Below are 26977 nucleotides of genomic sequence, written 5' to 3'. Positions count from 1 at the left end.
GGAAAGGAGTCATGAAGACCTGAGGTATAGCCCACAGGAATTACACAAATGCAAGTAGGGTGCAACATCTAAAGGGCATCATGGGCTTCAAAGCCAGAACTTGTGGTTCCATTGTTAGCTCTCCAATTACTGTCTGTGTGTGTAAATATACATATGTATACATCCTGTGTGCATCCTAACTTCTTATCTGAGCCTCCAGTTCCTCTTCCATAAAATACAGATATGTACCTTGAATAGTTACTACAAAGATCAGTTATAAAATTGTAATATCACATGTCATACAGTAGCAAATAATTAATACCATGACCACCGTCATTGTCATCACCATCATCCTGTGAGATGTTACAGAAAACAAACCCAAGGCTCAAAGATGCTTTTAAGTTATTTTCCCAAAATCTTACAGTCAACTGGGATGAAAAACCTAGGTTTGTGTTTTGTTTTGTTTTTTAACTAAACACCCTTATACAAAAAGATATGGAGAAAATTCTAAAATCTGCCTGTAATGGTTTGCATTCAGACAAGACAGCAGTGTGTATACACTTCTTTCGTGGGGCACTATAATTCACATGGTCAGTGGAGAAAAGGGTGATCGGCTTCTTCTCAAATGCGCAAGCAGCTAGATAAGATTTGAGGTGAATAAACTGAATAAGGAAGAAGGGATCTTCTTATATATGAGAATCTAAATACATTTTGGAGGAGATGGCGGGAGCCTTGCCTGGAGGGAACGGGCTATTTTTGTGGTTCTGATCGTCTGGAACAACTACCTGTATTGCTTCTCTCTTAACCTTCTCAGCCTCAGCTTTCTCCTTTTTTTCCTTGCCATTTTTTTTCTTCTCTTCTTCTTCAAGTTTGCTGCAATAAAAAAAGATACAAGCTAACTACAATTTCCCATTCTCTTTGGTAACATATATATATTTTTAATCTTATGGACTTAAACATCTGTAGATCATGAACTATATAATATCCCAATAACTATCACTAGTAGTTAATCAAGATATTTGTCGATTTGCTTATGTTGTATAAAGGAGATTCTGAGAAACAATTCCTCCTCTCTAAAACAATCAAAATCTGGCTGCTAATATTTGTAATATATATGAAATAATTTCCTTAGTAATCACCATTCATCTGTTTTATTTGGTAATATATTTTAAGAAGGAAGGAGGATCTTCCAGACCAAAGGTCATATTAAGTCTTTAGTACAAATTTATCCAGTCAAGAGGTGCTCATACTTTGCCCAGTAATGCAGATTAATTCAGTAGTTTCCAATCCCTCTTAGAAATATAAAACTAACATGCTTTTTCATCAGTATGTGAACTTCGAGGAGTCTTTTACGTATCAGTCAGTGATTTCAATCAATGATCTGAAAAAAGCCACAGTTGCCTTGACTTTTTTTAATTGTGCAGCTTTTTCTATCTAAATAGCCACTGCATGAATGATGAGAGCAAGGGGTGATACCAGGTCAGATGACAGGCCCCTAATCAAAATAAACCATGTTTCACTATAAAATTAAATTTTAAATATTATTTTAATTGCACTGAAATTCAAGTTTTAGAGTGCAATTATGATTCAAGTCCAAAAAGATTCAACCAGTAATTTTTGGAGGTCGATCATGAGCCTAAGATGTTGGCATTCTTGTTATGTTTTTAGTGGCACGTAGCCTGTCAGCACTAGAAAGATCTTAGCGTTTATTACCTCTGATATAGTCATTACCACAGCCCCAGCAGATGCGGCAGGTGAGAGGAGAGCCCTGATTTCTTGAATCTCAGGGCCCGTTTAATCTACTGGCTGCCTCTGTCAAGCTGTGTGCATATACTTAAGATGAGACCAAGACATGTGAAAGTTAAAGGGAAACAACTTTGAAACTCTTTAAACAGATATTATTTGAATATTTTTCTGAGCATGTATTTTAGTGTGAGGCTTGGGAGGGAATTGGGAGTCTTACAAGGAAAAGAAGCAGAGGTGGTGACAATCAGCATCTCTATCGTCCCACACAGTGGGGCTCTACTCAAGAGGACATTTTAGTAAATGTCTGTTACGTGGCCGAACTCTTGGGGATTTCACTCTTTAAGCCACTTAGCAAAGTATTTATTTCACTTGCCTGTAGTAATGCTCCTGAAAAGGTAAGTACAACCCACTCTGTTCCATTTCTTGTTCAGGCTATTTTAGACGTGTTTACACACTGGCCCCATAGACCTCTGCCCAACCGGTTTTCCCTTAACCAGTATCTGAATATACTCACAGAATCAAAATTTCAGGAGTGAGAGACCAGAGAGACAATCCCACCCAGATCATCCATCTTCTGCTCTCTTTGTTATGAGTGATGATTATCAAGTGTTAAAAACCTGCTCCCATATATTAAGACTCTTCCCTGACTTAGCTAGAAGAAAGATGACCGAATGGAGAAAAGTGATTAAATATTACATAATTCCTTGTCCATGGGCTTTTAAAATGATCTCTCATACAAACCATGGTACATATTCTATACATTTACAAAGAGACTGAGACTCAGGGATGGTCAGTGGTGAGGAGGTGCAGAGACACTCACAACATGCTGGCACACATTGCACACTTGTTTCCGTGCATCTTGCCATCTGGGCCACGGACAGGGTCATTCTCCCTGGTGCATATGAGCATTCCGTTCCTCAGTTGGCTCCTAAATTCACTGCAGAGTTCCTGCAAAATGAAGAAAACGTTTTCTCAGCTTGGTTTTCTACCCTTCCTATGCTTTTGTCTGTTTATGACGAGTAAGTAATGCAGAGTAAGAGGAAAGAAGAAAAATGATTGCATGTAGCAGTGAATCAGTTAGCATTTAAAAGGCTTCTGGCATGGCCTCAGCATTGTGCTGACACTGGTGGGTGTGTAAATATTTATCATAGACATTCTCCTGAGGGTGCTTGTAATCTAGGTACAGAAGAAAGCTGACGAAATTGATGGAGACGGATATGAAATATATGTGTGTATGTTGTGTTGCACATCACGGTCTATAAAAGCTATGAAAGATCAAAGGTGAGGAGATTCAACAGGCCTCAAGGAGGGGCTTTCTGGAAAAACCGAGACTACTAATGAGCCTTCATGAGAAAGAAGGAAATCCTGCCGTTTACAACAATTTGGGTAAAACCTGAGGGTGTTGTGCTAAATAAGTCAGATACAGAAAGAGAAATACTGTGTGGCATCACTTATCTGTGGAATGTAAAAGCCACATTCACAGAAATAGAAAGCGGTGCTGCCAGGGGCGGGGGAGTGGGGGCTGGGTGAAAGCGGTCAGGGGTACAAACTTGCAGCTGTAGGATGCGTAAGTTCTGGGGACCTAACGTACAACATGGTGACTGCAGTTAACCATACTGTGTTATATACCTGAAAGGTGCTACGAAGGTACATCTTAAATGTTCTCACCACAAAATACAAATGTAATTATGTGACATGATGGAAATGTTATCCAGCGCTACGGGGGCAATGATTTTGCATTATAGAAATGTACCAAATCAACAAGCTACACAAACTTACACAGTGTTAAATGCCAGTCATATCTCAATAAAGCTAGACATTTTAAAAATAATATGCAGGCAAAAAAAGAACACTGTGAGCCTTCATTTATCTTTAAAAGGCTGAGAAAAAAAGAGGAAAAAACACATGAAAGCTAAGGAGGATATATCTAAAATAAAAGTATGGAGGAGAGAAAAAAATGTTGGTATAACATGAACATTCCTGAGATAATTACCCCCGCAGCTTCTCTTTTAGCCTTTTTTCTTGCTTTTTCTTCTTGTTGACTATAAGAAACAGGAAAAAAAGAGAGAGAGAGAAAACAGAAATGAATCTTAATATGGTAGGGAGGTAGATACTTAACATTCACAAGTTGATCATTCATTGCTTTGACTATCGTCAAGCAACTCCAAAGATCCACTCATAGTAATTTGTATATTTTTGGATAACAGATTGATTTATCACATCTCAAGAGAATGATATGCAAGAGAATATCCCTTAATTAATGAGTAAACATATTTAGCTTCCCAGCAAATAGACTGCAATTTAAGACTTTATTACTTGCTGACTCTTTCGCATGTGCAAAAGATGCAAACTGTTTATAAAGTGGTGGTATTTGGTTTCTGGGAGGCAGTACAGCATGGTGATTAAGAAGAAACTCTGCAGCCAGACTGAATAAGGAACACAAAACGTGTCTTAACGTCTCTCTGCCTTCCTCATCTATAAATGGGGAAAGGGAGCAGGGGGATAGGAGAGGTATTAAGAATACTTTTCTCATGGGACTGTTGTGAGCATTAACTGAGTTGATATACATGTAAAGCAATTAGAATAAGTATCTGGGACATAATAAAGTGACCGATGTAAATGATCGGTATTATCAGCACTGTAATTATTTTTTAAAGTGAGCCCTCCAAAAATAGGCATATGATGGAAATGAAATGAGAAACTCAGCTTGCAACACTGTTAGTTAATATACTCAGTCTATAGAGTAACTGCATGTGTAATGCAAATAATTCAGTCATGTTGTAGAGACAAAAAATATTAAATAACTTGTTAAAATATTTTATGTTCCAGTCAACATAAAAATTGCTCATTGAGCAAATTGAAACTTTTAAAACACTATTTGTGTATGCTTTGAAAGTGTGCATGAAATGATTATGGAGGGGAGTATGATTCTTAAGCCAATAGCCTTTACTAACATATCCATTAAATATGAGGTAATAAAACCTTAGTTTGATGAGGAATTTTTATATTGATGGAATAAAATAACTAAAATAGCTGCAAAATTGTGGGGTTTCTTATACTTCTTTATATGGAAACTGATCTAAACTGATCTAAACTTTACCATGAGTCTAAGTTGACTAAAATTTAAGAAGCATTTTCTTTTCATAATGGAAAATTATCAGAGGAAACAGCAGAGCTGACCACTAGGTGGCAGAATTACTTCCTTATCTCTGAATGATTAATGGTAAAGAAAAACAGATGGAGAGAAAAAAATGTGACAATGAGTGTGTATATGTCCATGAATAACTGAAAAATTGTGCTGAACACTGGAATTTGACACAACATTGTAAAATGATTATAAATCAATAAAAAATGTTAAAAAAAAAAAAAAGAGAAAAACAGATGGAAAAAAGAAACCTAAATACAAGCAAATGAATCTACCTGAAGTTGATGATAGCTTTGCTAAATAATTATACCCTGTCTACACCCTACAATGAGAAATATTTTCTTTATTTTTCCTTTGCCGAAATTTTCCTCATTCTCATCTTCTCCGGGCCTTAATTTTTTCATCTATAACTTGTGATAATACAGAACCCATTTCATTTTGTTGTGAAGATTAAATGAGATTAGGCAGCAAAGCCCTTAGCTAGTATATGCCAATTATATGCCTTCAGTAAATGTTGGTTATGATAACACTATGGTCATCGTTTTGACTTCAGCCCAACAGATTTTTCATGCTTCTCTGGCTCACCTACACTGCGGGACACGTCTGTTGGGTTATATTGCTCTCCACCAGGGAAGACTGAGTGACTGAATCCTTTCAGAGATTCTGGGCTTATAGAAAATTAGAGTATCCCTTGGGACAAAGGTTAAAAGACTTAAGGAGTATCATAGACTCTCGTTTGAGAGAATACACCATTTTACCTATTCTAAAGGCAGACTTTAGTCCCCTATAAATGGGTATCCAACTCCTGCACAATAAAATCATTCCTGAAGCAGCCTTCCTCTACTGTGTTGCAACATTCATCTTCATATTGTGCTCAGATCTGTCTCCCTATACATCTCATCAATTTTAATTCTATTCTTGAGGTCACACACAATGAGTAGAAAGGAAAATAGTGAACCGAACCAAAACAAAAACTCCCCAAATTTGCCCTGCACCATAATGATATATTACAAGTAATCGCGTGTACTTCCTATTTCAGCTGATAATCCTTCAGAAAACTAAAAGCAATTAGTATGGTTATCACAGGGTATTCTCCTCTCTGAAAAACGGATTCTGAGTTCCTTCTGAAGTGTCCTGAAGCTATTTTGCGTCTCTTTATATCTCGATAGTTATCATCTGAAAGCTCTCCACCTGCTTTTAGATTTTGTGATTTGTTTGTTTGTTTTTCAGTACATTTAAATGTGACACCCCAAACTGAATGCTACATTGAAGAGGAAAATGTATTATGCACCGTTATGTGAACACTTCCCTTAGCAGGTGTCCCCACCCCCTCAGAAGCCCTGAGCTCTACTCACAAGAAGGCCTCACACATGGAGCAGGTGTTGCCATGCATCTTCCCATCTGGGCCCTTGATGGGGTCATTCTCTCTGGTGCACAGCAGCTGTCCATTCTTCCTAGATTTGCGGTATTCTCTGCACAGCTCCTGTGACATCAAGGAGGCAAGTCTGAAGTACTGAACACAGGTTGGATCAGACTGCAGAAAGAGCTGAAGTGTAGACTTTTTTTTCTTAAATGGGGGTCAGCAATTGGCTAATTTTAGAATAGTTCATAACTTTGAAGACATGAATATTTTTAAATGATAAAAGTTACAGATCCTCAACCTAGAAATAGTCACATATGCACATGTGTACATGCACACCTGTAAACAAATACTGACACAAACTGTGTAAATGTTTCATACAGTTTCAGGGAATTTTGGGGTTCTCTGAATGCCATCTATGATTCCCCAGGTTCATATGCCTCTGACTTGTTAGAGAAGGTCCCCTCACCTCAAAGGAAGCTGTATTCTCAGATTGCCTTTTGTTTCTTGATTCTGCTTCCTTCTGTTTCTTTTCTTTTTTCTCTGCTTGGCTAAAAGAAAGTGATTTTAAAAAGAGATGAGTAAGAATCATACAGTCTCCAGACTGAATGTGATCTGAAATATGCAAATGTCATTTAATTATTACAGTTTATATAAGTACATATATATTCCATATTATATGCTGGGTATGAACTGATTTGGCATATTGAAATGCTTCTGCTTTGTCATGTGATTTCATATCCTGCTCTGCAAGAGTTGGATCCTTGTTTTATATTGTTTCCACTTCCACAGGAACTCAGTGATTATACGTAGGAATCATTCTTTGCTAATTATGACACTGTGCAAAAACGTGTCACAAAATGCCATTGACAAAAACAGACACAATTTAAGAAACAAAATATAATAAAGCTCAAAAAAAAATGTGAAGCAGAAGGACAAACCCCTCCCTCATTTTTCCAGCTGCAAAACTACTCACAAGAAGGCCTCACACATGGAGCAGGTGTTGCCATGCATCTTCCCGTCTGGGCCCCGGATGGGGTCATTCTCTCTGGTGCAAGGCAGTTTTCCATTTCTCAGCAACTTGCGATATTCACTGCACAGCTCCTGCCAAGATAAAGTAATTTGGACATTCATTTTATTCCCATTCAAAGCAGAAGTTTGCAACATCTACACTGGTAGAAACTCATCTTTGAGCCCAAGATTTTATCTCTGTTTATTTCGAATATAAAATTCAGTTCAGCAAACAGAACTCGTGATTGGCTAAGGGATGGAAATAAATAAGACATAATAGGATGGCACAGGATAAAGTAAGAGGTAGACAAATGAATGCCACCATAATCTAAACAGTAAAATAAGTGCAAACTTACAGGTACAAGAGAACCTGGGAACTCAGAGGTTGGGACCATGAAATCTGATTGTGGAAATCAGGGAAGGTGTCGAGGAACTGGAATAATTTGTGTGAGACCATGACGAGTAAATTGGATTTTCCTGGTTGAGAAATACGCATTTTAGATGGCTCAAATAAGCTGAGAAGCGCAGGTTGGAAACTTTACGGTGTATAGCAGAACATAAATTTCTGAATGAGGGTAAGGCGCTAAATAAGGAAAGAGATAAGGAGACGGAAATGCATCCTTTAGTGAATAATGAGCTATTTGTGCGTTTTAAGGAAAGCGAAGAGCAGTGTTGTGATCTGGTTAATATTTTCAAACTTTACTCCAGCTTCATTAGGGAGGGTGTTTGGATAAGAAAAGGAATAGAACCTAGAGGGAAGAGTAGGAGACTTTTATCATCTAAATAAAAGGTTAGGCTAACTTATATAAGGCTATGGAAATGAATATTGTAACATTTCAAAGGCCAAAACCATGTTTTGTGTGCGTGTGTGTGCAAGCTATTTTTAACTCAGCTCAGATGTGATTTTAAAAATTCACACGTAGAAAATGTACACGAAGTGTCTCTGGAAAGTGGTTAGCAGAAGTGAGCACAGTCCACAAGTGATGAAACTAGAACTAGTCCTGAGTTTTTCAAACTTCAGATAAGTTCTTTTTATTGTACAGAGTTGGTCTCTGAAGCAGCAAGAATTGATCAGTCTCCCAGAGCATTCATCTCAGTGTCATCCCCAGATTGAAGGGTTAGGATTTTCTGAGAATTTTCGCAGGGCAATATTCCAGCCTTTAGGCTCTTTGAAGTGTGTTCAAATTATAGTCTACTCACTGCGTATGAGGGTGCTTTTCCAGGTTGTCTTTTATTTCTTGCTTTTGCTTCAGCCTTTTTCTTTTCTTCAGCTTCTGCTTGGCTGAATGAGAGAGAAAACAAAAGGGAGCCTAGGACCAAACCCAGGCAGTGGTTTCTCCACATTCCTGCATCGCTAGTCTGTGCCCCCTCCTGAGGAAGCAGCAACATTGCCCTTTCATCACTGCGTATCAGTGACAGGCGACAGAGCAGCCCAAGTCTGATGAGATACTGTAACTTCTTTAGAGTTTCTGCTTATCCCTGAAAGATAGGAATAGCTATGGGTCTGGAAAATTTGCTTTCTGGAAGTTACCTTTCTTGGCTGTGGTCAGAAAAGAAACACCATCAGTGCCCACCAAGGAGATATCAAAACGAGTACCATCATGGCGTTGCACCTGGAGGCTGAAAGTGGCCTTCACACAGCACACGGACTAGTCCCCTTGTTCCACAGGGAGAAGGTGAGGCGGTGAGGGCTTTGGCTACACTGTCAGGAAACGACAGCTAAGCTCTCTCCCCTCAAGTCTATGCTCTTCCTACAACATTGTGCACACACTAACTCGATTAATTCGATTTATGTGTATTGCTTACTCACGGCTGTGTTATATAAAAGGCAATGTAAGGCAGGCTGAAAAAGGCCAATCATTTCCATACTTTGATAAACTAAGTGAGCCTTAGGTTTGCTTTGTACAGTGGAATTGGAGGATACGTACAGTTAACTGATGGCATTTCAACCAAACATGGTTGTCAGGCAAAACAAAAGGCCATAGATTTTAAATGTAAGTCAACTACTTAATCCCAGCTCAACCAGATAAACTGAGAGGAATCTCAAATTTTGAAACCAAACTCAGTTATAACTTATTGAGAAATGTCACATTATATAAAGTAACATTCACTGTAATTTTTTTTCATGGTGGTTTCATAGGCAGCTTTAATAATCATTTTCTGCAGTAAGGGTTAACTTTGGGTCCTAACCCCTCTGGAAGATGAGATGCCTACAGACTTGTACAACAGGTTCACATGTGAGCTTCAGCAGTAGGGGAGAATTTGATATTTGCACCAGTCAGGATATCCCAGCACTAAGAGAATGAGTGCTTGGGGAAAACAGACATCCTGGAATAAATAGCTGTAGGCACTTAACCCCAGCTCTGTTACTAACATTCTCAGTGTAGCTTCTTCAACTCCCTTCCCAATTCCGAGCCACAGTTTCCCCATCTGTGAAACAAGCTAGTTCTATTAGATTACTGTAGAGTCCCTTCCCTCCTGGGCATTCTAAAACTGTACTCACTAGAAGGCTTGACACATGGAACACAAATTGCCATGTATTTTCCCGTCTGGACCACGAACAGGGTCATTTTCTCTGGTACAGAAAAGTATTCCGTCCTTTGCATGATCCTGAAATTGACTGCAGAGTTTCTGAATAATGAAAATGAGACAGTTTAGGTATGGTTCTCTGCTTATAAGTTATAGATGCTCTTTATCAAAGATAACTGGAAAAGAGGAATTAAGGATAAAAAATAAAACTTTTAGGATTTAGGATTACCCCGAAATTTTGTGATATTTCTCTTGTAATATTCATTCATTTAACTATTCAACAAATCTATTACATTTAAGGGGTTAAGTATGAATGTGATCTAGCTCTTATATCAAGTGAAAAGAATAAGGAATTGCAATATAAAAACCTATCAGAATTGACCGAGGTCTAAATTAAGTGTGTAGCAGCTCAAAGGAAAGAATGTTCAAGGAAGTTCACAGAAGAGCTTATATCTGAGTTGTCTCTTTAGGATATGTGTAGGAAAACAACATGTCAAAAAGGTCTTCCAAGAGGAATTCTGAAATGCAGAGACATAGAGGCAGAAGAGAACACATTATTTTGATGTAATTTATTACAGCCATGGGTATAGTGACTAAATAATTAGCTGGTCAAAGAGGGGACCTTGAAGATAAATCAAAATCACACCACTAAACTTTGAAAGGAATTTGGACTTTATTCTTAGGACATGGGAAAATGATATTTATAGCAGAGAAGGACATAATCAAATCTTTGTTTTATAAAGGCTATCCAGTCAGATGTGTGAAGGATTAAAGTCACTAAAGTCTCAAGTTAGGGAAACCATAGAAGAAAAGAAAGGAAGGGAGGGAGGGGGGAAGGATGAGAGGAAGGGTGGGAGAAGGAAAAGATCAAAGAAAGAAAGAAAAAGAACAGAAGGGAGAGAGAGAGAAAGGGAAAAATTGGAAATGAAAGATAAAAGGATAGTCAAGGGATATGTGACAACTAAAATTAAAAGGACTTTGTAACCTAGGATTGAAGAGATGAAAGCAGTTGGAAGAGGCCTCCTCAATAAGGTAGAGTTACGTGAGGGCAAAAGGTGAACGAATGAAACAGACTATTTTATGAAACTATGAACTGTACGTCATAGTGGGTGGGATAACGCTCTGTAAGAAACAAGTTAAATAGGGTTTCTTCATGGAGTGGAATGATCCACATACACTCTAGAACACCTTTAAGTGTTAGATTTTCATAATGCCATTGGTTCATGGAAATATTTCCTACTCTTTGAGAACAGCATGGGAGATGAATCTTGATTGAAAATGTTGGCTAGAAGTACAGAGAACCGGAAGGATGCTAATGCATCCATACAAAGGAGACAGTAGGTATCTGAGCTAAAATGGTAGCACTAGAAAAAAGGCAGAGGACTATCTAAAAGATGTTTGAAAAATAGAATGTAGTATGATTTTAAAGGGAGCATATTAAAATTTTACACTGGTATTGCTTTTGAAATGAAAACCTCCAAAACAACTGTCACACATCTGGAGAAGAACATTTATCCAACTTTGAATTTAGATAAAGCTTTGATATATCACCTTCATTAGGAGTGTGAAATTATTTTACTAATATGATTTAATTTCCTCCAAATAGAGCTAAAAATTATAAATGCCATAATTATTCTAAATCTTACAAAATAACTACAGATTAATTTCTAGAAAACCCATTAGTCATAAAAGAAAAATAAATATTGAAAATGCTTTTTAGAGTAAAATACACACATACCCACCACAAAAGTCATAACTGAATTGATCAAACTTATCCTCACCTCAGTTTCTCTTTTAACTTTAACTTTTTCTTCAGCCTTTCTCAGGTTTTCATCTGTTTTATTTTTTTCTTCTAAAAAGCGCTGTTTGCTGGAGAAAGAAACAAGAATAAGTCAATGAATATAGATGTTTTGAATCTTCATGCTACAAAATGGCCATTTAGGTGCAAGCAGCAAAACAGCTAAGTGTTCCTGAGTTTTAGAACAAACATTTTCAAATCACCTTGAAGCCCCTTATTAAACTGAGATCTTCACTGTTTCCCCAAAGAACTCCTTTCATTTTGCTGTCATGTTTGCCATTTCCTTCCACTGTAACAATCTTTTTTTTTTTTTTTCATCTTCCCTTTTAAATCTCACCAGCTTAAATTCTACCTTCTTTAAGAAGACATCCCACATGTCAAAGTGGAAATGAGTTCCACATCTTTCAGTGTGTTTTCATACCTGAATTTTCTTCTCTTACAGGATAATTTTCATGTTTTGCAAGGGGTGTGTTTGTGTGTGTGTCTACGGATTATTTTTGCTATTAGCCTTAAGCTTTTTGAGAGCAGGGATCTTCATTCATACATTCATTCATTCACTCATTTATTCAACATTTAGTTAGTAATTATTTTTTGGCAAGCAGTGGCCAGCGCCCTGGGCATATAGTACAGTAGTTCACAATATAAGCACATACCCTGTCTTCTCAGCCCTTATAGACCAGTGGAGAAGACTGAGAGTCGACAAATAATCCTACAAATGATTATACAAATACCAAATGTGATGATTGTTACGAAATAAAATTACTAAGTGTTATAAGGATTGAATTTCAATCAGGGATTTTAGGAGATCTTATCCAAGGAAAGGTAATCTTGAAATGCAGTCCATAGAGGAGATATTAGCTGGCCAAGACAGAAGAACTGTAGGCAGCAGGAAAGTGTACAGGAAAGAGCTTATAGAGTTCAAGGGTCTGAAAGAAGGTGGATGAGCCCTTGTCTGAGACGTCTTCACGAATGCCGTAATTTATATGTTGCTCTTCCCCCAAGGTCAGATGTCCAAGATGGAAAGATAAAGTTAATCCAATTTGCATATGAACATGAATTTTTTTGTGGGCATCACATCTATTCTGTCACAATGGGGTGATTATTGAAGGAAAAAAAAATCAAAGCCTTGGTAATTGCTTTTACCCTCATTCAGTAGGATGACTAGCTCATAAAAATACTTACAAAGGTCACAAAAGGAACGTTAAGAAGTATTTCGTAATCCAGTCATTGTACTGGAAATTAGAATCCACCTGTATTCAAAAATAAATATACAGCATTCGGGCCCACATCTTAGGTGTTATAAATTATGATTGGTAGAGGACATAAAACTTGCTCAAAAATTCTCAAAACAAATCTTGCCATCAGCTTTGTTCTTACTCATCCTTTTAGTCAGTCTCTCTGCTTCACCTTTTGAATCGCTCCAGAGATCACATCTATACTCACAAGATTTCAGCACACAGGGCACACTTGTTGCCATGCATCTTGCCATCAGGGCCGCGGATGGGGTCGCTCTCCCGTGTACAGAAAAGTCTTCCATCCCTCACTTGGCTTTCATATTCCTTACAGAGATTCTTTAAAAAGACAAATAATTACCTTTAGCACTTTTCTACTCCTTTATCTAGAAAATGACATCATATATTTAAAGTCAAAGGATGTCATAGCTCGAAGGGATTGGTAAATACTTTCATATTGATGAGGAATGGTGAACACGACATATTGAGAATTAATGAGAAATAGTAATTGCATTGTCAAATTATTCGGTACCTGTATCTACTATGAAGTATATTTATTAAAAGATAAAAGAGCCTAGAAAAGAATAAGGCTGAGCAAACAGTTCCTAAAACAAGATAGTTCTTGTTAACTTTCAAATCCATGAAAAGATAGTAAATAATAGATCTGTCATGGGGTTCCAACAAAGACACAACAAAATGTTGCAGACAAAACAAAACAAAACAAAAAAAAAAATGGTGCCAATGAAAAGAATATAGAATCTGTGAGATAAGATGTTCAAAACGTTCAAAACCTACTTAATATGGAACAAGTCAAGAACAGTCTACTTGGTTTGCAAGGAAAAAGGAGTCAGAAGGCATCCTGCAGCATCATGCTTAGTCTGGTTTGTTTTCTCCATGGATCTGTGGGTCATTTTATGTACTCTGCCTCCTCTATCAATGTTCATTTCTAACACTGCAGGCAAAAACTTCAGAGTGATCTAATTTTCCTTCACTCCCCATGTAGAAATGTAGACCATTAAGGATAATCTTTACTTCAAAAACCTTAAAAAGGTTGTGCTTCCTCCCAAATGCAGGATATGTTTATACACAGTTTTCCTGATTGATGCTTAGATTCATTATTTTCAGGTTTCTCTGTATTTTGAAAATTCTATTTGATGAGGGCTAAAATACATATAAACAAATGCATGCATACCAAAACACTTATATTTAATTTTACATATATATAGAAATATATTATAAAAAATATATATTTTTTTCTTATCAAAATACTACTTAATTATACTTTAAAATATATTTATAAATATATATATATGTATGTATATATCTAATTATTCTAGATTTGAGAATCTATTTCAATAAACATTTTGTGATAGCACATATATATCATATAACCGATAAAAAAATGCTTGTCTGTTGACTTCTTCAGCTGTATGACTCATCTTCCTATTTCAGCCAAAAAAAAAACTATGAGCATAAAGAGTATGGTTTATTCATTGGAGCATTATTTACAATAGTCAACATATGGAAGCAACCTACATGTCCATCAATAAATGAAAGGATAAAGAAACAATAACTATATACACTGTATACACATGTGTGTGTGTGTACATGTATATGCTTTTGAATATTAGCCATGAAAAAATGAAATCTTGCCATTTGTGATGACATTCAGGGGTATTAGAGGGTATCATGCTAAGTGAAATAAGACACACAGTGAAGGCGATTACTATGTAACTTCACTCACATGTGGAATCTACAGCAAAACAAAGGAACAAACAAAACAGAAACAGACTCATAGATACAGAGAACAAACTAGTGGTTGCCAGAGGGGAGTGGGGGGTGGGAGGGCAGGTAAAATAGGTGAAGGGGATTAAGAGGTGCACATTTCTAGGTATAAAGTAAATGTCACGGAGATGTTACGTACAGCATAGGGAATATAGTCAATAGTATTGTAAGAACTTTGGTGACAGATCATAACCAGACTTTTTGTGGTGACCATTTTGAATGTATACATATATATCAAGTCACTCTGATGTATACCTGAAACTAATATGGTATTGTATGTCAATTATACTTCAATTAAAACTAAGTACTATATGTAAAATAAACAAGTTTGTACTGTATAGCATAGGAAATTATATTGAATATCTTATAGGAACCTATAATGAATAAGAATATATGTATATGTATGGCTGAACTATTATGCTGTGCACCAGAAATTGACACAACGTTGTAAACTGACTATACTTCAATAAAAAAAAAAAAAAGAAAAAAACTTTTTTTTTTTTTAAGAGTGTGGTTCTAGAGTCAGAACTGCAACTAGGCTGGTGGCTCTAACTCACTGGAAGACCACAGCCAAACACCCCATCACCTCTGAGACTTCAATCTCACCACCAAGGAGGTTTTTGTGAATAGATCCTCTTTAGGACCTTTCCTAGATCCTGTATCCTCTGATTAAAAAATGATAATAATAACTCATATTTCATTAGGACACTTTAAAAGAGAATCCTAGTTGCCTCCTAATGAGAAGATACTTATTTTTGGAGGAGCAATGGGTGTGCTGCGAACCTCCTGGCTGTAACGATCTAGGAATACAGACACAGAAGACAGTCACCTGATAATCCTAGCATGGTAATAAAATTAACCCTCAATGATTCCCATGAAAGAAACAATGGCAATTTCAGTTTATAAGTTGTGATTCATCCAAGGAGATTCTAAAGAAATACTCAGTGATCACCTCACTGACAGGTTAATTACAGGGCAAATGTTGAGCCATCATTATAAAGGAGGCCTATTCAACATAATCATATCCAGTGACCCCACCAAAACAATTACCCCAGCCACAGAGAAAGACGGGAAGGTCGCTGAGATGTGCTGAAAGACAAGGGAAAAGAACACTCCTCTCATGGTGAAGTAATGAAATGGTGAATATCACAAGGTGACCCTAAGTTTTAGACTTAAATTTAGCAACCACCACAAAAAGAATTATTTTTCTAATCTCAGTGAATGTTGAACAGATTACTGGTAATTTGAATGTTCTGTGTTTCTTAATTTAAACTCTGATCGCCCTGTTTAGGGTGGGACATTTGCTTCACTGGACTGCATGATGACGTGGAAGTCAGCTCTCAGCTCCCAAAAACTGGACCTGTATCTCCCATGAGGAAGATGTGCCCTACAATCCACAAACACAGAATTCTTATAGCAGCACAAAAGGGTGCAGAACACAGAATCAGAATCCCGCAGGAGGTCAAAACTGAGATCATTTATCCCACTGCTTTATTTTACTGACAAGAAAATTGAGGCCTAGAGAGGAGACGACTTGCTCAGCTTCACACACCCAGAGTTTGACAGAACTAAGGCTAAAACTCAGGTGTCTTAACAAAGGTGCTCATTTACCAAAGTAACTGCTGTCATTCTCACTGAAAGTAGGGTTTAATAACCTTGGTGATTTAAGAAATCCAGGCTGTTACCTGCAATGCTTAGTCAATTAATAAAAGGAATAATTTTTTTATACTAGATTGAAAAAGTAAATCATTGAATAATTTGAAAACTCTTAATTTTAAGGGTATTTTTAAAAACCACAGTATCAATATTTGAGATTTTTGTTTAATCAGAAGCATGACCTTTATAAATGCATAAGAACCATAATGGAAAAATGAGTAACTCCAATTTGTGTTGAAGGGATTATACCTAAAATACAGCAATGGATATACTATTTAAAAGACTGGAATTTTAAAGTTATTCCTATCTAATTTATATTATGTTGCTTTTTAATTTATTCAAAGCAAAATTAATTTACACTAAGTCAAAGAGAAGTCTGGTGGAAATTAAGCAGAATTTAATTTGCATAAATTTTGTCTTGTATTCTTGTTTGTTTTTTTTTTAAGCAGAGAGAGAAATTGTATATTTTGAGCTTTAGGTGGGAAATTCTGTTTTAACTTTGAATCTAATGATTTATACGCCAAAAATAATACACTAGGAATTCAGTTTGGGGACCTTAAAAATTAAGGGGAAAAGTTCAATGTAGTAATGAAGGACAATGAATTACCTTAAAGATTCAAGTATAGGTTTGTTAATATTTATGTCCACGAGAACCAAACTGTTGATGAGGAATTTACCTGTTCAGCGCTTCGTGGCATTTTGGTTCGTGGCATTTTGGTTCGTGGCATTTTGGTTTCACCTGTTTGCTTGGCCTTTTCTTTAGCTTCTTTTAAGCTGTTAAGAAAAGAAAATAGTTGGTCAGTTTATGGCTTTATCATATCTTCAGTGTCCAGTTCTGCACTAAGCACTTTCACATCCTTTGCTCTGATTTGCTAAACCCATCCACTTAGGAGAGACAAGCTTTTCCCTGTCTTGCATGTTTGAGCCAGAAAATTGCCAAAGATAAGGATGGATGTGAAAGTGACTCACAGCCAGTCAATTAGAGGCTTTGTTCTGTAAAACTGGATGAGTGTGACTCCCTGATTGACAAACAGAAGACTGTCGGGAAAATTCACTTTAAGAGGCACAACCAACAGCTTTAAAACAATGCTGTGACAAGGGTGAAACCAAACTAAGCATTTGAAATACATAATGTCATCCACACCTGTACGTATAGATTCTTATACCTTGTAAAGTGTCTGCCTTCATGTAAAAGCACTCTTGTTAATAAAGGCTATGATAAACTGAGTCTCTAAGTCCTTTTGGATCTGTTATCTATTTGCAGTCTCAACTTGGACATAGGTGTTACTATCTTAGTTCTAACAATGGGAAGAAACCAGCCAAGGGTTAGGGAGGTCAGATTCTCCTTTTTAGCTACTGCATGAAAACAAAGAGAAAATCACAGAATCAGGGCAGCTTAAGCAGTAGAAGTACATGCCTCCTGGATAAAAAGGTGGAAATTAGGATGATTCCCTGTCTGGAAACCAGTTAAAGTCACAGATTTGTAAACCTGATAGGACATGCCCTTGAATTCTACAACAGCGAACTGTTTAAAGACAAGTGTGAAGTCTTTTTAATCTGTTAAATCTTTCTTTGTCCTGATTTTAAAGATCTAGTGATGTAAACAGAGCACTTTAAGGCTTGTTAGCAGATTGATTAGAGAATCTATGCTTTGTTTAGCAGCCAGAATATTAAAGATTGAATCTTATTCATATTTGAGTCTCAGTGCTCAAAGCAGTGTCTGGCACTCAGAGAAGGATTAACACAACAGTTTTAGAAAGTCTCACTTTTTAAACTAATAATGAATTCAGTCACATGACATTATTATCATTGTTGTTCTTATTTTAAATTAGACTCATTTTCAGAAGGAGTATCTATACATGCCTGAATGAAACAACGCATGTTAAGTCACTGACCTCGATTACTTCACAAGAAAGTCCTTTTTAATTTTAACATATTGTGCCTTAAAAAACACTGTATCCAAGTCATTATAATTAAACAAATTAAGAATCTTGAATTAAATAACTAGCCTAACCACCTCATCCACTCCTTTTGAGAAACTTTATCAGATAATACGAATTAGAAGAAACCACTCTGGGAGCAGGGACTTTTTCATCTTATAAAGACAAAGGATTACATGCTTCAGGAATAGAACTTCCTCTCTCTGTGGGCCGGTTCTCAGCACAGAAACCAAGTGCATCCTCACCAGGTCCACCAGCTGGCCTGCTTGGGGATGATGATACTTACAACAGCTCAGCACACATCGCACACTTGTTGCCATGCGTCCTCCCATCAGGACCGAGAACTGGGTCATTTTCCCTTGTGCATCCAAGTCTTCCATCCTTCACATAAGGCCGAAAAGCACTACATACATCCTGAAGGACAGGGACAAGAACTTGACATTTACCATCCTGATGGGAATGCTCACAACACTATTTGCAGAAATTTTATAGAACCCAGTGCCTGTCTGCCCAGTGCACACTAGCTACCCAGAGCGGTGCCAGCCATGCAGAAGTAGACCGGAAAGTACTGTATAATTCACATGGGTAAGTACAGAACTCATTTACTTGTTTACTGATTTATTAGTAGACCTGGATGACCTGTGATGCGCTAGAACAAAGGGAGATCAGTCCTTGCCCTCAACTTGCTCGCAATCTACTAGGCGATACAGACCAAGAGACATTTAAAATGCAATGTGCTGAATGTCTTGGTGGAGGGAACCTCGGGTGCTGTAGCTGCGTGTAGGAAGGGCAGCAAACTGTGACTTACGAAAATCATTCAGCTGGAAAAAAATCAAGTGTGACATGTATGAGACACTTCTTCCCTCCACCCCCCCGCAGCTGTCACAGGCTCACAGAATTTTAGCACAGAAAGAAGCTCTTTAATCCAAATCTCATTTTTAGATATGGAGACACTGGTATAGTGTAGTTAAGTAACTTGCCCAAGATCCTGACAGCAGTCGACAGTGCTGGGGTTTCAACTCAGGTGAAGTAACCGAAGTAGTTCCCTTTGCTCTACGTGATGTTTCCCCTCCCCACCTCCTGCCCTTGCTTTTTTTTTTTTTTTTTTTTTTTTTTTTCCCCCATAGAAAGCAGAAATAGAACTGAAAAGCCTAACTACCAAAGTAACCTGCTCCAGATTCAGGAACTATCATGCTTTTCATCTCAATAAGCAGTATCTCATTTCAGGTACAGCAAGAATTACTTCTTTCCAAACGCCCCCATCAGAGAACAAAGAGGACAGCCTCTTCTTTCTCTTTGAAGTCGGCCCCTTCTGATGTGTGGTCCCCCCCCGCCCCCCCCCCCCGCTTTGGCATTCGTCCTCACCTGCTCTGGTTTACTGCTCTCACATTCTCCTTCTCTTTCTATGCCAACTTGGGATCTGGTTTTACTGGAATTGAAAGTTAGTAGACACAGTAGTTTAATATCACAGAACTTCTCAAACTTCTCACCAAATACAACTTTCCCCCATTGTATTGTGATTCTCCTTTGCTTCTGAAAACGGGTCGCACACTGCATTCTCTTCTTTACTTACTCTTTCTAATCAAAGTCCGTATTTATAAATTACAGTCAAAGAAATGGAATCGTGTTGGAGAGCTAATAAGATTCAGACCTGTAAATGTTATTTCCAGGTTTTTTTCCCCTGATTCCAGAGGGAACCCATAATCAGAAGAGCAGGAAAAGGTTAATCTTGTAACTAGATATTAGTTACCTCCAAGGGACTTTGTTGCTGTCGGTGATGATTTTGTTTTAAATAATCCAACTCAAACCACAGTATCTAGCATAATATTACACCATTCTTCATTTGGGTTATGCTAACTAATATTTTGTTTTTCATGGAAAGTCCCTAAAGCCCTATTTAATAATCGTCCAGTCTAATAGAGCTTTAAAGCACATGTGAAAACATTGAAGCATAAATATAAGATACACTTACTACTCTCTAAAAAGCTGAGGCCACTTACAACTATAGCATCTGTATAACAATAAAAACACAATAAAAAATGTAATAAAAAACACTAGTTCAATGTGAGAAAAAAGTGATATCAAAAGATAGCAGCTGCTATCACACAGTCTCCTGGCAGACTGAGCTAGGAAAGCAGCACAGCGAGCAGGGTGGCTGTCACTGTCTAACAAAAGGCATGGGCCAGAAATTAGGGGGGACAAACTTTCACCCGAATCAGAGGTTTGAATAACCTATCCCAGCATCCCCCACATAAAACGTGCTGAGAACTAAACATCCGGTGGACTCACCGTGGTGTTACAAATACATGTCTCATAAAACCCTGTGTGTTCTTTCTGTGTCTATTTTTGTTTTCTGTTTATGTTGACCCTTGGTGAAAGCTGAAGACATAATTTTAGAGTGTATTTCTGAAAACGCAGTCATGTGAGGATCCGAGTGACTTAATTCAGTTGTGCTTATGATAAGGAGGGATCAAGGCTGTAGAACCTTAAGAGCAAATATTTATCATTATGTCTTATTAGCCTTCTCTAACAGTACTGGTTATATTTGCATAAACTGAAGATCAGCCAATTCAAGACTGAGGTCATAAGCCAAACCTGCAAAGCAGGCATGCCATCTTGTTGGTTGAAGACAATTGATAACTAAGCCTGGCATTGAGGGTGAAGAAAGAACCAAATGATGACAAAATGTAGGGCAGTGAGATGCTTTGGCAAAGTTGGAATAGACAGGAAGAATTTCAATAGTAATTCCCAATTACCTACTCTAATATTATAAATTACTGAGCATTTAATAAATAAGCATCATTTGATGATTAAATAATTCTCTGTGGAAAAGGATCTAATCCCAAATAGGCAGAGAGAAGATAGATACGTACATGTATATATGTATGAATATGTGTGTGTGTTATGTGCTCGTGTATAGATACAGATTTATCAGATGTCTGTCTACTTCATGCAGTGATAACCATCTGATAAAGTGCACGTAAATGTGCTTTGTAAGATATACAGTGTTACACCACATACATATATTTTCCTTTAGTAAAAAAAAAAGTCATCCTAATGATTTATGGATGGCTAACTCCCACAAAACAGATTGTTATCCTAAAGATGTAAATGTGTCACGTAATTTCACAGAGAACGTGCGTTAGGGAGAAAGGCTGCTTCAGAGAATACTCACGTGTTCTCAGCGCATAGCACACATCTGTTACTGTATGTTTTCCCATCTGTGCCACAAACAGGTGCATTATCAAGGGTACAGACAAAATGCCCATTTCTTTCTTCTTTCTTGAAATCATCGCAATTCAACTGCAAGAGACATGATCAAGGAAGATCCACGTGTAAGAGATAAAATATTCCCTAGATACACATAAATGAGTTAGTATTTTAAGCCCACGACAATATGTCACTAGAGGAGGAAAATAATAATAAGACCATAGCGAGCTAATAAAATCATGGATAATATAGTGTGGTCCAAGAACAGAGACAGAAATAGATGTCGGAAGAAAGGATTTCAGTGTGATTTCAGCCGCTTGCTCTCCGGGTGAGGTAGGCCAAGTCACCTCCCTGGAACTTAGGATACTTTCTGTCGATCAAATCCTGCCTGCCTTCTCTACAGAGTAGTCATGAGTTCCCGTAGACAATGGATATGAAGGCTCTCTGTAAACTGTAAACTATAACGAAGTTTCTATCACCATAGATTAGAGTAGCAATCAAGAGCCAGATTGCTAGGTTCATAATTCTAAATCTGCCACTTGCTAGCTGTGTGATTTGGGAAGCTACTTAACCACTCTGTGCTATCGTGTCCTCATTTGTACAATGTATACACAGGTTTATACAGGGACTTAATGTATTCTCAGGATTATAAAGGGATTTAAATGTATTAATACACGTCTAGCTCTTAGAACAGTGCCCAGCACATCCTTCCCATTTCTTCTTGTTGCTATTGCCGTTGTTGTTTTAAAGGTTTTCTCTACTGACCATCAGCCAATAAAATGAAACACCTTTTAGGCAGGATGGGAGAAATCCCCAAATCTCTGCTCTAATAACATGATGTACACATAGGGACAAACGTGTTTGGCGAGAAAAACAAGTGCGCTCGGTAATAACTGAAGACTAGTGTTCGGATCTCAGATGTGCCACCCACTCACTTCACCTCTTTGAACCTCACTTTCCTCATGTGAAAAATGGGAATTCACACCCAGTCCACATTCCAGATTTGTGGTGAGGATGAACTGGCTAGTTATGAAACATTACTGGGCAACTCATTACTGACATAAGCTAGCTATGGAAGATATAGAGTTAAGTTGAATTTCATTTCTATCTAAAAGCAAAGAATATCATATCACATTGCAAAACAAATGTTTTCATGTCATGATTGTCATGACAAAAATATTTTAATTATAGATATGGAAGACTTAGAATATGGACCTGAGACCTAGAATGGCACACAACAGAGAACAGGAGTAGGGCAGAAATAAATGTATAATGAGTTTGTGAACCAGAGGATTACACTGAGGAACTCTCCTGGAAGACAATTAAACATTTTAGGAAAAATAAATTAAACTCGAGAAGAAAATCTATAGAACATACCCCACTATTCATGTCATGTATTTAGGAAGAAGTTAAAAACCGAGTGAAAACAGGAAAGTAAAGGCCACGTGTGCCACCTCATCCAGTTGGGTGTTCATTTGCTCCTCGAATCCATCACACACTGACTAGACTCCAGGCATTCTACCAGAGACCCTGACACAGCAAAGAAGAGAAATGGGATTCACATTCTGATGGGAAGAGATAGACAATAATTACAAAAACTTTAAGTAATAAGTGCTATGAAAAATAAACTGAACAACACGATAGCACCTACAAGGGTGGCTATTTTGAGTATCATGTCAAGAAAGATCTTTCTGCAAATGTAACATTTGAGGTGAGATGAGATCAGTGAGGAGGAGCCGGGCATTAAATAGATCTGAGGGGAGAACGCTTCAGGCTTGGAGAACTGCAATTGCAAAGGATTTGTGGTGGGAACGAGATCGTCCTGTTCAAGGGGCAGAAATAAGGAAAAGCTGCTGATTTTCTCTCAAAAGTGATTTCTGGAGAAACTGCAGAAACATGGGGTTAGGGATGAAAGCAACTGGGACAAGCATTCCTTTCCCCCTTCATCACTGAAGTCAACAGCAGCATACAAGGTCACAGGTGTTGGCAGGGTGATGACAGGGCAGATCAGGAGCCCAGCTGGGAGGTGATGGGAACAGGTGCAAGCATTTACTCCTCCACCTCCTCCACCTCCTCCTCCAAACCCCAAGGGCTGGTGGGTCACAACCTACTGAGAACACCTCGTCCTGATGCTGACAGTTTCTGAGAGCTTACAGATTAATTCCTGACCCGGTGAAGTGGCAGCAAACTGGAGTTGGCAACACTGGTTCTGGAACCTTCAGCTCTGGGCTTTGTCCCTTGTCCTCTCCTGACACTCACAGGAGAGGCAGAGGCTGAAGCTTGGCCTTGAATATTATCTAACTCACGTTAGCAGAAAAAAGTCATTAAAATTAAAAAGCATACAAATATTAGGATAAGAAAAGATACAAGGCAAAAATGAATAAGAAGAAAGGAGAGGCAACAAAATAATGCTCAATACATAGAATTCAATCCACAAGGCATCATAAGTAACAAAGAAGGACGTTACATAAAGTAAAAGGAAGAACAAAGTATAATAATCATGAGCATACATTCAATAACACAGGCTCTAAACACGTCAAACAGTAAGCAACAGAATGTAGTAGAATTACATAAATCAGGAACTGAGATCAGAGGCACATGCTTCTCAGAAACTGACATATCACAGGGAATAAATTAAGATGCTTAATAAGCCATCAGATTTTTATAGAGAACCATATCCAAGAAACAGAAAATAAGCTTTTTTTTTTTTTAAGTAGAGTATTTATCAGGCCACAAAGAAAAATCTTAGGAAATTCCAAAGGATCCGTGTCATGTGGCCTATGTTCTCTGGCCACAATTTAATAAAATTAAAAATTAAAATAGAAAAAAGTACCGCATATTTGAAAACTAAATAATATATCACAACTAAATAACTTTTGAGGGGGGAAAATTAAGAAATGTTTGGCAAAGAATGACAAATAAAAATACTCAAGTATCAGTCTTGAGATATATGGTCATTGATAACTTCAAATACCCTTTCATGAAATTTAAAATGCTAAAATTTAAAGAACTAAAGTATTGCCCAATCCATTTATGAATGGCAGAGCAAACAGAAATAAATGACATAAAGAACAAAAACAATAAAGGAGATTAATTTAAGAAAGCTAATGTTATAGTGTTTAGTATAACTGATAAAAGGGAAAGAGAAGATGAAACTTTTAAAATATATGCAGTGATACTGAAAATAACTGGATGAACACTGAGAAGTAAATACAATGAAAGCATATTACGAGTATCCATATGCTAATACATCTGAAAACCACAATGGAGATGTGGTTACAAAAAAAGTATAAAATATCTGCTTTGGTGTAATGTGCAAGAGGAAAGTTAAAGAGATCAGTGAGTATTAATCAATTGATGTATTGGCCTGAGATATTCTCTCCTCAAAAATGCCCCAGTTCTAATAGCTTTAAAATCCATTTTTCTAAATTTTTAAGGAAAAAGAAAAAGTTGTATTGAATAATAATAATTTACAAGTTATTCTAAAAGTTGAAGAATGTAAAAAAAATTATCAACAGCTTTATTGAAGTTTTATTTACATAGCATAAAATTTACTAATTTTAAGTGTACAGATCAATGTTTTTTAGTAAGTTTATGGAGTTGTACAACCATCACTAAAACTCAATTTTAGAATATTTCCATTGCCCTAAGAATTTTCACTGTGTCCATTCACAGTTAATCCCAGCTCCCAGCTCCAGCCTTAGGCAACCGCTGAACTTTCTCACTGTATAAATTTACCTATTCATATAAATAGGATCATAAATATGTAATTGTTTGATTCTGGCTTCTTTCATTTTACATAATATTTTTGAGGTTCATCCATACGTGTACTGCATTCCTTTTTACTGCTGAATAATACTTCATTGTACAAATGTAGGTCATTTTGTCTTTCCATTCACCAGTGGACATTTGAACATTTGGACTATTTCCAGTTTTGTATTAAAAATAATGCTGCTATGAATATTTGCATGCTTGATTTTGTGTGGGCATAGGTTTCACTTCACTGGGGCATATTCCTAGGACTGAGCAACTTTTAGGGAAGGGGATTTGCTGACTTGCTTACTCAGCAACCAGCCTTAAGTGCCACCCCTCAGGGTTATTTTATTTTGATTCCCTAACCACATAAGAATAATTAGAAAGGGAAAAGTATTGACTCATTTTACTTATGAAAATAGTTTCATATTTTCTAAATAAAATATTAACTATTCAAATTCAACAGTATATTAAAAAATACATTATGATTAAGTGTGATTTAACCTAAGAGAATAATTATGGTTTAACATTGGCAAGTTTATCAAGAAATGTATTAAATAGACTGAAAGAGAGGAATCAGAACAGTATTTCAAGAGTTGAAGAGAAGGTCCTTGATAATTAAGAACACATATTCAGAAGAATGCGAACGAAAGGAATCTCCTAAACTTGCTAAAATTTATAGAAAAAACACCTATATAAACATTCTATTTAATGGAGATACTTTAAATATATTCCCTTTAATATAGAGGGAGAAAGGGCAGTTTGAATTTCATCATCATCACTACTGTTAAACTACTGAACTCTTCAAGCTTGCCAAAAATATAAGGAAAGAAAAAGAAAAAAAAGAAGTGATAAGATTGAAAGGGAAGTTCTAAAACTCATTATATGCAAATGATGTGATCGACTTTCAACAAAAAGACAAAAGAATTAATGGACAAACTATCAGAAGTAACACTATATCAAAAAAGTGTTTAATATAAGATCAACCTATAGAAGTCAATAGAATTTGTCTATGCCAACAATAACCAGATAGAAATATCATAAACAACAAATGCCATACTCGAAGTAGCAGTAAAATTATAAATTTTCTAGATATTAGCAAAACATAAAAATCCCTATGAAGAATATTCACAGATTTCATAAAATACACAAAAATTATATGAATTAATGATAAGATATTCTTTGACTTGTACAAGTTACTATTATGAAAAGTCAGTTTTACCCTAATTTATAATTTCTTTGTAGCCCTAACCACAATAGGTTCCCAAAATCAAGTTGGATTTTTCATAAACTCAGTAAACTTTTTATTTCAAGTACATATGTGGAAAAATATTTATCTATGCATAGGTAAGTCAACTTTGAAAAACTGAACTAAGAAAGGGGATTTATCTTATTGGTTATTAAAGAAATAAACTAATATGAACAGACTAGGGAACTTAGAAACACATACATACACATCTATGAACTTAATATTCTGTAAAGTTGGCAACCTAAATCAATGAGAATGTATCGATCAATTAAAAAACAAAAGTTCTCCATAGACCAGAGGTGTTAGAGATTAGAAATTATGGAGGATTTCAGAAGACTAGGGTAGAAATGGAAACCGTGAAAAGGAGTCAAATTGGAATATACACTTATATGTGGAATCTTAAAAAAAAAAAAAAGAACTTATTTACAAAGCAGAAACAGACACACAGACATAGAAAACAAACATGGTTATCGGGGGGAAAGGGAGTAGGAAAGAATAAATTGAGAGTTCAAGATTTGCAGATACTAAGTCCTATATATAAAATAGATAAACAACAAGTTCATACTGTATAGCATAGGGAACTA

The 26977-nt window shown here is 36.7% G+C and overlaps 2 protein-coding genes across 3 annotated transcripts in view; one reads left to right on the top strand and one right to left on the bottom strand.

Annotated features, from left to right (window-relative positions):
• LOC102512215 (sperm-associated acrosin inhibitor) overlaps positions 1–17443 on the top strand; it is a 269442-nt gene extending 251999 nt beyond the window's left edge. Inside the window, exon 14 of the transcript XR_004318792.1 lies at positions 15877–17443. The gene's annotated coding sequence lies outside the window, so the exon portion shown is untranslated. The remainder of the gene's footprint in view (positions 1–15876) is intronic.
• SPINK5 (serine peptidase inhibitor Kazal type 5) overlaps positions 1–26977 on the bottom strand; it is a 121145-nt gene that overhangs the window by 26704 nt on the left and 67464 nt on the right. The window contains exons 6-19 of one of the 2 annotated variants that reach the window (XM_014559911.2): positions 21357–21484; positions 19547–19610; positions 18468–18595; positions 16919–17015; positions 13012–13139; positions 11552–11639; positions 9745–9872; positions 8442–8523; positions 7207–7334; positions 6700–6781; positions 6226–6353; positions 3719–3767; positions 2546–2673; positions 765–852 (exon numbers count right to left, since the gene is read on the bottom strand). In XM_014559911.2, coding sequence (XP_014415397.2) covers positions 765–852; positions 2546–2673; positions 3719–3767; positions 6226–6353; positions 6700–6781; positions 7207–7334; positions 8442–8523; positions 9745–9872; positions 11552–11639; positions 13012–13139; positions 16919–17015; positions 18468–18595; positions 19547–19610; positions 21357–21484 — 1446 coding nt within the window. The remainder of the gene's footprint in view (positions 1–764; positions 853–2545; positions 2674–3718; positions 3768–6225; positions 6354–6699; positions 6782–7206; positions 7335–8441; positions 8524–9744; positions 9873–11551; positions 11640–13011; positions 13140–16918; positions 17016–18467; positions 18596–19546; positions 19611–21356; positions 21485–26977) is intronic. The other variant, XM_032477062.1, reaches the window with a different exon arrangement.

This window comes from Camelus ferus, chromosome 3 (assembly GCF_009834535.1).
Source record: "Camelus ferus isolate YT-003-E chromosome 3, BCGSAC_Cfer_1.0, whole genome shotgun sequence".
Classification (NCBI taxonomy): Eukaryota; Metazoa; Chordata; class Mammalia; order Artiodactyla; family Camelidae; genus Camelus; species Camelus ferus.
This window is presented reverse-complemented; position numbering and strand designations above follow the sequence as displayed.